The following is an 11,114-nucleotide window of genomic DNA, read 5'->3' on the forward strand; positions in this document are numbered from 1 at the left end:
CGCACTCACATTTACCTTTGCTTTCCTCTCTATGATGATGATGATTGTCATGATCTGTCTGTCCGGTGATGCCTTGAATCGTAACATAACGACTTTAAGGTTTGGAAGGATTCACACAGACAGTTTATCTGATTTCTAAGTGTTTGTGGTGCAGCTGTGATGTGTTCAGGGACAATCAGAGAATAAAAAATGAAGCTGTTCTAACAACACGCATTAAAACAAAGAGGCAATGAAGCTGCCTGTCCCAAAACTAATATTTCCAGCTTCACTTTTGAGACTTTAAAGATTACTGGTTAAGAATCTGAAGGGATGAAGTTGAAATCTGCTCGTTTCCACATCTGTAGCTTCCCTCCCTCCTCACACGACTAACACACTGCGTCCTTCTCTTTGTGCCATTCAGATCATTTGAAGTGGATAGATCGTTGTTTACCTCATGCAAGTCAGAAAATGAAATAAAAAAAAAGAAAGAAATGCTATTCTATGAAAAAATAAAAGCTATTTTGTATCTGTGAGACCTTAAATAAATCTTTTTGTGTTTAAGTGCTGCAATCACTCCGTTTGACTTCTGTGACTTTCTGTACTTTATAATCCATGTTTTAAAGTTATTTTTATTATTAATATATGCTCATTTATATCATTTCATTTTCTAAAGTTTCTAAAAGTTTCCAAAAAACCTCTTATGAATAGCAAATAAATAACCCTTATGTCCTGTCTCATTGTACCCATAATAAACAGAGTGGAGGATTTAGTGACAGTCATGCACATTCACCTTTGACCTTTTATGCATCCTGTCTGTGGTACAACAGTAATTCTTATGCAGCATCTTAAAAAGACAATTAAACTAACGTCGGTTATATATATATATATATATATATTTCTATCTTAATTAAAAATCTTATTTTTAAATGTATTCAATTAATATATTGTCATTATATATTAACTTAATAAGCCTCATACTTTCTTTCTTGGCGATTTGGAAACTAAAAATTTGGTTAGTTTATATATAGGCTATATAAAGCTAAATTCTATGATTTATATGATTTACTGCAGATTTTAAATGTGACATACAACCAATGCTAGTTTCATATAGGTGATGAAAGACTGTATACTATATTTGTGTCTTTGAACCATAAATCAGATAGATCAGATGAAATAACAGAGACACAGGTTCTGTTTTGAAGCTTTAACTCAAACAGGGCCCAACTGTCGAGTCCTTATCTAGTCAAACGTCCCTGTTCCTGCCTCAGACAGATAAATCCACCAGGCTGTTTGGGTCTTTTGTCTCTTCTCAGTTTGTTTCTCGAGTCCTGACCCAGAAATTAAACTCTCAGTGGACTTACCCCAGAAACACCACACTATCGGACCCTGCTGCTGCTGCTGCGGCGGCTGCTCCAGGATTTAGCCTGGTCCAGAATTAGACGACACACTGGCCCCATCACAACAGCTTCAAAATTATCACTCAGCTCCCACAGCAGCGGAGATTAAAGCCTTATCAGTTATAAACATAATGGAGGTTTAATCTGCCCGGTAAAGTAGTTTGAGCTTCAGGCTTCACTCATTCATCATTTCATCAGGGGGATAAAGTTTACCTATGATTTCTAAACCACAGGCCAGAAAAAAAGTGTAAGACTGACCATTTCTAATTTAAGGATTACAATTAAGACAATTTAATAATTGTTACTTACGGCGTTTAATTTGTCTCAAAAACCGTCTCTGTGACCGATACAGACACAGATCCGCGTTATTTTTATACTGTCACTGAGATGAATCAGCACAATTGTAAGAATCTGAATTTTTCTAGCTATACCTGAATGCAGCACCGGCTAACGTTTGCTCCCGCCGACAGGAAATTCAAACCGCCACATTGGCTCCGCCTCCTTAGAAACCCATAAATACCACGAGCTTCACTTCCCCTCCTCAGTACTGCCTTCAGCAACCGATACTTCACGTCGGCGAGAAGGAGAAAAACAGTCTGAAAAATGGTGAGTATTGAAGTTAGAATACATTTAAAAAGACCCACTGGCGTTTTTAGACGGTTGGTAAGAGACTGGCATTTGTTTCTGTTGGGGAGAAAAACGCATTTTTTTCTCTTAAACGTAATTTCGCATGATTAAATAATACGCATTAATATGTTTAATAGTTCATATGTGGTTTAAAGGTTGCATAAAAGACGTAACGTTTTGTTAAATTGACGTGAAGCTGTTTGTCGGTTATGTTCCCGCCTGTGAGTGCGTAGCGTTGTTTGACGTGGAACAAGGCCAAACTACTGGCGCAGTTTCAAATAAAAAAAGATGGCTGACAGAAATACGGTTAACCTTGTTCGTCATATGCGCAAAATTCATTAAAATAGCGCTTGGGAGGCCGTGTGTCCATGTGGCTGTAAATGCAGGAACTGAGAATGAAACTTAAGAGCGTGTGAGCTGGTGGGCGCCATCAGATAACGCCCAAGTCCGTGAACGTTACACAAAGGTAGGGCTTTGCAGTGAGCAGCGTGGGGGCAGGGAGGAGGACCTCCTCCTGCCGGTATGGATGTTTTTTACACTCCTCCCTGATGGGTGGTTTTTGCTGTTGCTGCTGCTCACTCAGTTTCGGGGGGGGGGGGGCAGCAGTCAGCCCACCACAGGTCTGCAGCAACCTGCCATGTGACTCAGCATACATGATTCATCAGGCCTGCTGAAAGTCACCACCTGAGGCCACGGATTTGCCAAAAGTTCCCGCCTAAGTAGATGATGACGCTGTATTTTTGAAACGTTTAGTCTATAAATGTCGGAATATCACAAGATGCATCAAATTTAGAGCCGAATCCTTTCAGCCAATCGATCGATGCGTCAATAAACATGAAAGCGAACGGAAACGGTTTATTTATTTGATTTATTTATTTATTTAAATCCCTTATTTTTAAGCTGTGTTTCAAATGACTGACAAAGTATATGACGTATTAATTAGGACAATGTTATTTCCGGCTCCAGTAAATACTTAAAGGGAGTTACAGTGCAGATTTGAAATGGAATAACTGCATATTAATTGCATGAAGTGAATACTAATACCATGTTTTTATTGCAGATGCTTTCTTAAAAAGATGAAAATTGTTTTTGTGGACAATACAAGATTACTTTGTCTCGCCTGCTTAAGGTTTCTAATAAAAACTCTTTTAAAATAACCATGAAGGGGTCTGATCAGTGAGTGCTGTGATGTTTCTTATTATAAAAATCAAACCAGGGCATATCATGATGTCAGACACAGGCTCTGAGGAGGAGCTGATGTGTGATCTGGGTCAGCAATTCACCACAGAGGAAGAACTGTACAAACTAACGGCAGAAACATTAAAGAACAATCTGAATGTGAAGTAGTTCATGGTGCAGGTTTGTCTGGTATCTAGCACGGCTCTGGTAGTAGAAGCTGGTGACTGAGCATTCTTTTCCCCCCTGCAGCGTGAGTGTATTTCTATGCACGTCGGCCAGGCCGGCACCCAGATGGGCAATGCATGCTGGGAACTCTACTGCCTGGAGCATGGTATCCAGCCGGACGGTCAGATGCCCAGCGACAAGACCATCGGAGGGGGGGACGACTCCTTCAACACCTTCTTCAGTGAGACCGGAGCCGGCAAACATGTTCCCAGAGCTGTGTTTGTGGACCTGGAGCCGACGGTCATAGGTAAACACTGACTTTACTAAACAAACAGGAAACTAGTGCCTTTTTTTTTAAATAGAACTAGTCTGGAAGTAATGATGCAGAAGCACATTATACAAACCTTTAAGATTATTAGGGCCCAAACAAATACAATTTTATTATCATTTAATCTCAGATATATTTTTTCTAACTGATTAATAGTCTGGTCTTTAAATGTCAGCAAGTGAGACTTTATGAGTTTCCTGTATTTATAAAATAAAAACTTTTACTTAAATTACATTTTTGTCAGGTTCTGGTTTTAATTTAGTTTGATTAACTTGAGTTCAAACATGGATAACCCAAGTTATTCCAGACTAAACATGAACTTCTGTCAAACATTAAAAATGAAGTTTATATATTGAACAAAAGAAACAAGGACAGAATTTTAAACACCTGTTTTGCCCCTCGTTTCAAACATGTAAATATATTTTCCACAAACTCTTCTCATTTAAATGAAGCCAAAGTTTTCAAATGTAAAATGTTGAAACACAAACGGCTCGACAAGAACTTTAAAAATAAATGCTCAGCCTGATACAAACCCCATCACCATCTGATGCAACTTTCAGTGTGTGAGTTGTCACTCGGACACATCAATGAGGATCAGTACTTGGCATTAAGTGTCACTAAGTCCTGAGACAAATGGCCAGAAATCCTGTTTGATCAGCCGGCCGACTTGTAAAGTGAGGTGGAGCGTCACTGTTTTCTCGTTGATCCTCAGATGAAGTGCGAACTGGAACCTACCGCCAGCTCTTCCACCCCGAACAGCTGATCACTGGAAAGGAGGACGCCGCCAACAACTACGCTCGTGGTCACTACACCGTCGGCAAGGAGATCATTGACCTGGTTCTGGACAGGACTCGTAAACTAGTGAGTTCAAATTTTCATAATGTGTTGGACGTGTGGCGTTTTCAACTGAGAAATCACTGGTTCACATGACCTCATTTTAAAACTGTCTCCCTCAGGCGGACCAGTGCACAGGGCTCCAAGGTTTCCTCATCTTCCACTCCTTTGGAGGAGGAACCGGCTCTGGCTTCACCTCTCTGCTGATGGAGCGTCTCTCCGTCGACTACGGCAAAAAGTCCAAGCTGGAGTTTGCAGTCTACCCAGCCCCCCAGGTGTCCACAGCCGTGGTGGAGCCCTACAACTCCATCCTGACCACCCACACCACCCTGGAGCACTCCGACTGCGCCTTCATGGTGGACAATGAGGCCATCTACGACATCTGCCGCAGGAACCTGGACATCGAGCGTCCCACCTACACCAACCTCAACAGGCTGATCGGACAGATCGTCTCCTCCATCACCGCCTCCCTGCGCTTCGACGGCGCCCTGAACGTGGACCTGACGGAGTTCCAGACCAACCTGGTGCCCTACCCTCGTATCCACTTCCCTCTGGCCACCTACGCCCCAGTTATCTCAGCAGAGAAAGCCTATCACGAGCAGCTCTCCGTTGCTGACATCACAAACGCCTGCTTCGAGCCAGCCAATCAGATGGTGAAGTGCGACCCTCGTCACGGCAAGTACATGGCCTGCTGCCTCCTGTACCGTGGAGATGTTGTACCTAAAGATGTCAACTCTGCCATCGCCACCATCAAGACCAAGCGCACCATCCAGTTTGTGGACTGGTGTCCCACAGGCTTCAAGGTGGGCATCAACTACCAGCCTCCCACTGTGGTTCCTGGAGGAGACCTGGCCAAGGTGCAGAGGGCCGTGTGCATGCTGAGCAACACCACCGCCATCGCCGAGGCCTGGGCTCGACTCGACCACAAGTTCGACCTGATGTACGCCAAGAGGGCCTTCGTCCACTGGTACGTCGGAGAGGGAATGGAGGAGGGAGAGTTCTCAGAGGCCAGAGAGGACATGGCCGCCCTGGAGAAGGATTACGAAGAGGTGGGAACTGACAGCGTTGGGGAGGAGGATGAAGGGGAGGAATACTAGATCACTGAAACATGCTGCTCACTGCGGCGCCATCGCTTCACCAATCCCAGAAAGAAAATCTCAACACCAGAAAGTGTTGTCGCTAAACAGTTTGGACTCATTCCTCTAAATTCTGCACATTCCAGTTCAGTACATGAGTTTCCTGCCTCATTGTTATTCATCCTAACTAATAAAGAACATGAAGTCAGTCTTTGTCCTGTGTTTACTTCAGTTCACATTAACAATCAGCTGACATTGTTTTTATAAGCATCTCTAAGGAAAAGCTCATGAGACATTTGAGTCATGTGACAATCATCAGTGTTACAGGTAATATTACAGGAGTGAACTTATTCACTTATGAATGTCTCGAGGTCAATGATTTTCCTGGAAGTGACTAAAGGAAAATTCAAACATCCAATTAAATGTCTTGTTTTGAAATAGAATCAGCAAATGGTGAAACATTTTAGGATCTGGAACCAAAGAAATCCTGTTTGAATAAAGGACTCAAAATAATGAAACTTTGACTTGATTTAATAGTTTGATCTTTATGAACATAAAATCAGGAGGTGACCTGCAGAGTTGTCTGGTAAGTATTAAAGATGCTGCAGTGACACTGCAACTTTCAAAGTATTTAAAGGTAAAGTGATGTTACTGATAAAAGCTGTAAAACATGTTAATTATGGAACCCACTGATCACTTTCTTGCCTAATTGAACATTTTAATCTCAAATGTAAAACTGTCTGACCAACAACCTAAAGATTTACAGTTTACTTTCATAAAGTTAATAGGTGAAGTGATTTCATACAGAACTTAAACGAAATTGAAATGTATAAAAATGACTAAACCTACGTCATATATACTTACATTTCCCCAAATGTTTCCATCAATTCTCAAACCTACAGAAATACATCTTAATATGGTAAGTTTTATTATTCAAAACATTAGCCATTTAATTTAATGAAAGCAATTGAACAAAGGAAAATTAAGGAAACATTAACTTCTGAAATAAAGTATATGGTAAAATAAATACAATAAAAGGAAACGTATAAAGGATAATGACCATAAAACCAAACCATATACATCAGGGTACTGTGAAGCAAGAGATATTAAGATATTATATATAGATATTAGGAAAAATATTTAAGGCTTTACAAGTTTCTATTGTTTAATAGTTTTTTACATTCAATATATATATATTTTTTTTTTAAATGTCTCTTCTAAATGAATAGTAGAACCAGTCAACGCCTTAAAGAAATGTTCTATATCCAACCAAAACATTACACTTTACAGTAAGTGTGGTGATTTAATTTAGTTCTAAGATTCCAAATAAACAACGTAAGAAATGATCAGTTCAAAAACATATAGATGTCAAAGTACATAAGTCTTGATGACAAGAAAATAATATAAATACAATAGTAGTATATTAAATAAATAAATGCCAGATGAATAAATAAAAACATGAATTTAAAACGAAACAAAAAAAATAAATAAATAAAATTAATAAAAATATAATCAGATTGATTAAAAAATATTCCTTTTATTTTGTGTTGATCCTTAAGAAATGGAAAAATTATAATTTTCCAATAGAAGCCCAAAGCTACAAGTAATATTGTCCAGGACGGTGAAGACAACAACTCCCATGATCCCACAGTATTTCATGACGTCACCCACCACCATCTTATTGTTTTGACTGAGAGACCCCCAGAGGCAGAAGTTACACACTGTGTTTAACTGACACGTTTTCTCCAAAAGAAAAAGTATCAATAAAAAGGAGAAACTTCAAATCCTCCCAAATACAGAGGATGATTATCAATAATTTTATCATCAAGAATAGTTTATATAATTAAATGATCATTTATTCCATGAGTAATGAAGACTGAACTCTGCTGTTCCTAAAGGAGCCGGGTATAATCCCCAGGTATTTAGTTGTTTCATGTAAGGCTCTGCACGAGGCGGAGAGGAGGGATCAGACTTAGATATGTGGTGCTTATCGAGGAGGTGGAGCGAGTTAATGATGCATGAGCTGTGCAGTGTGCGACTGTTATCAGACAAAGTACACCAACAGAAACATGTCTCAGTTTATTGTTTCAAGACAAAGACACATGAAAGACAATATCTTACTGAATCGATGGTTCAGATCTGACGATATGTCTAATATAGAATATGACTTAATTCCATACCACTGATCAGACACTCATTTTACTTTCAGATTAACAGGAATTTTAGCACCTGTAAAGACATGAATTTATTTGCATGGTAACAGTATCTAAATGTCACAATGTCTGGATTTTCACACAAGGAAAAATTACTTTTAAAAGTTCAGGAAATGCATAAAATAATGGACATGAAGGCCTCAGTATGCTTCAAACAATCTCAGATCTTCTAAGAGTCTGACCACTTTTACAACTTTCCAAAATAGACTGAGACAGATCCTTCAATTATGGATAATTTATCAGATTTCATCCCTCTCTATTATGTCTAAAAACCAGTAAGACGACCTTTAAAACGACCCAGTCACTGCTGGTTTTGTTTGTTTATTTCAAATTTAATATTCCTCCCCTTCTTCTTCTCCTTCGTCCCCAATGGTGTCAGTTCCCACCTCTTCGTAATCCTTCTCCAGGGCAGCCATGTCCTCTCTGGCCTCTGAGAACTCTCCCTCCTCCATTCCCTCTCCGACGTACCAGTGGACGAAGGCCCTCTTGGCGTACATCAGGTCGAACTTGTGGTCGAGTCGAGCCCAGGCCTCTGCGATGGCGGTGGTGTTGCTCAGCATGCACACGGCCCTCTGCACCTTGGCCAGGTCTCCTCCAGGAACCACAGTGGGAGGCTGGTAGTTGATGCCCACCTTGAAGCCTGTGGGACACCAGTCCACAAACTGGATGGTGCGCTTGGTCTTGATGGTGGCGATGGCAGAGTTGACGTCTTTGGGCACCACGTCGCCACGGAATAAAAGGCAGCAGGCCATGTACTTGCCGTGACGAGGGTCGCACTTCACCATCTGATTGGCTGGCTCGAAGCAGGCGTTGGTGATCTCTGCTACGGAGAGCTGCTCGTGATAGGCTTTCTCTGCTGAGATAACTGGGGCGTAGGTGGCCAGAGGGAAGTGGATACGAGGGTAGGGCACCAGGTTGGTCTGGAACTCCGTCAGGTCCACGTTCAGGGCGCCGTCGAAGCGCAGGGAGGCGGTGATGGAGGAGACGATCTGTCCGATCAGCCTGTTGAGGTTGGTGTAGGTGGGACGCTCAATGTCCAGGTTCCTGCGGCAGATGTCGTAGATGGCCTCGTTGTCCACCATGAAGGCGCAGTCGGAGTGCTCCAGGGTGGTGTGGGTGGTCAGGATGGAGTTGTAGGGCTCCACCACGGCTGTGGACACCTGAGGGGCTGGGTAGATGGCGAATTCCAGCTTGGACTTTTTGCCGTAGTCGACGGAGAGACGCTCCATCAGCAGAGAGGTGAAGCCAGAGCCGGTTCCTCCTCCAAAGGAGTGGAAGATGAGGAAACCTTGGAGCCCTGTGCACTGGTCCGCCTGCAGGACACTGAATATATCAGAACTCCTTTCATACTTTCAGACAGAAATGAAATGTTTGCAGCCAAACTCACCAGTTTACGAATCCTGTCCAGAACCAGGTCGATGATCTCCTTGCCGATGGTGTAGTGACCACGAGCGTAGTTGTTGGCTGCATCTTCCTTTCCGGTGATCAGCTGCTCAGGATGGAAGAGCTGGCGGTAGGTTCCTGTACGGACCTCGTCTGTAATTGGGAAACACCAAAGAAACAATGTCGTTCTCAAACCCGGTTCAACCTCCAGGACAAATGTGCATCAGAGAACAATAATCTGACCGATGACCGTCGGCTCCAGGTCCACAAACACAGCTCTGGGAACATGTTTGCCGGCTCCGGTCTCACTGAAGAAGGTGTTGAAGGAGTCGTCCCCCCCTCCGATGGTCTTGTCGCTGGGCATCTGACCGTCCGGCTGGATACCATGCTCCAGGCAGTACAGCTCCCAGCATGCATTGCCAATCTGGGCTCCAGCTTGGCCAACGTGGACAGAGATACATTCACGCTGCAAGAACAGGTCGTTCAGATGTCAAGAACTACTTGTAAACAGTTTTTTAAAAGAAAATCACATAACGCTCTTAAATTAAAGACAACAATTAGCTGGTTGTAGGAATGTTTTAAAGAGGCAGTGTGTTTCACTTCAGGTAAGTAATCCTTCACAAACCAATGACACCGTGAAGGGACCTGACCGTAGCTACTATAGAATGACATGATGGGATCATGTTTGCAGCTCTGAAATCCAACAGGTCTCAAATTTGCTTTATAAACCAAACACAAAGAGTAGTGCTGTCACAAAGTCTCAAACATTAATATTCACGGCACAGGTTTTACTTCCTGTGGCTCAAACTGCTTCTGTGGTGTGATGTAGCTCATGTGCGGAACCAAGACATAAAACAAAAGCAGTCCTCACCATGTTTTCGTCTCTCGGAGCAGTCCCTCGTTCACCTGAGAGGAGCGGTTGGGGATGTTTGTGTCAGGTGCGAGTGTGCGAGAAGCTGCTTTATAGCGCAGCATCACCAGGCAACGGGCCCGGCGTGTTGTGGTAACAGGAGGAGCTGGAGAAGCAAACACCGTCTCCTTCAATGAAAGATGAGGAGGAGGAAGAGCACAATAAAAGACAATCCACCGGCCTCCTCCCCGCCGTACACGTCTAAGGAACGACGGCTGTTGTTACACAGATGAGTAACTACCAACAAGTGGCAGAGAAACATGTTCGGCCTCCTCTCAAATTTCACATTTTAGATTTAAGACCAGGCAGGAGTTCAGACTTGTTCACGGATACTTGGACAGGCTTTTGTAAAATGTTGGTTTACCTGCTGATGGATCAAACCCACGTCCTGTTAGTTACACGGCAAATAAAAGATCTGTATATGAAAAACCACTTCTCTGTTGGAGCTTGTTCAGCTTAAAACTTGGCTCTGTTAACGTGGCCTCCATTCTCTAATCTCCCACAGGAGGGAAAACAGATACCTCCCCAGAGTGACCTGAATAGGCTTTTGTTACAGATCACTGCTGCATCACCACTTTGGTTGAGATTCATTTGCAATGCAAAGATGGCCGTCCGCCTGGGGACAACATTCGAGCACGCTTCTCTCTAAGGCAGGTGACGTTATTGTTGTCTCTTCTCCAGCGGGTTACAGAGCATCGACTAATGCACCGAGTTTTATCACACCAGAGAAATACAACAGGAGCATGCTGGTCCTAATTGTTTGGCCGGATGCATGAAATACTTTTAAAAAGACACTCTGCTGTATGAGTTGAACGAGGCTGTAATATGTGACCTCTGGATCTGATGGTAACTGTAGAGACATGACGACAAACTGTTTGAATCTCCCAGGAGGGTTTTGCCAGAACATGCTCCCGTTTAGTTTCCCTAGTTACTCTTTTCTCACCCGTCTTTGCTCTCGGATGTCGGCTGATCCTAACAGGCGGGGCAGTGGTTCAAGAGGTGTGTGTTTGTGTGTGTGTGTGT

At 42.7% G+C, this 11,114-nt stretch overlaps 2 protein-coding genes across 2 annotated transcripts; one reads left to right on the forward strand and one right to left on the reverse strand.

Annotated features, from left to right (window-relative positions):
* The first annotated feature begins 1,907 nt into the window (after positions 1 to 1,907).
* On the forward strand, positions 1,908 to 5,793 carry LOC111234759 (tubulin alpha chain-like). Its single transcript, XM_022762947.1, has 4 exons — positions 1,908 to 1,982; positions 3,432 to 3,654; positions 4,388 to 4,536; positions 4,632 to 5,793. Exons 1-4 carry the CDS (start codon positions 1,980 to 1,982, stop codon positions 5,604 to 5,606), a joined length of 1,350 nt encoding a protein of 449 aa, XP_022618668.1. The 5' UTR covers positions 1,908 to 1,979; the 3' UTR covers positions 5,607 to 5,793.
* A 1,858-nt stretch (positions 5,794 to 7,651) lies between these two features.
* LOC111234760 (tubulin alpha-1A chain-like) lies at positions 7,652 to 9,612 on the reverse strand. Its single transcript, XM_022762948.1, has 3 exons — positions 9,425 to 9,612; positions 9,186 to 9,334; positions 7,652 to 9,111 (listed from the first exon to the last, which is right to left on the reverse strand). The coding sequence occupies exons 1-3, from the start codon at positions 9,543 to 9,545 to the stop codon at positions 8,131 to 8,133; spliced, it is 1,251 nt and encodes a 416-aa protein (XP_022618669.1). The 5' UTR covers positions 9,546 to 9,612; the 3' UTR covers positions 7,652 to 8,130.
* Positions 9,613 to 11,114: the final 1,502 nt, after the last annotated feature.

Source organism: Seriola dumerili, unplaced genomic scaffold (genome assembly GCF_002260705.1).
Source record: "Seriola dumerili isolate Sdu_G_001 unplaced genomic scaffold, Sdu_1.0 BDQW01000457.1, whole genome shotgun sequence".
Taxonomy (NCBI): domain Eukaryota; kingdom Metazoa; phylum Chordata; class Actinopteri; order Carangiformes; family Carangidae; genus Seriola; species Seriola dumerili.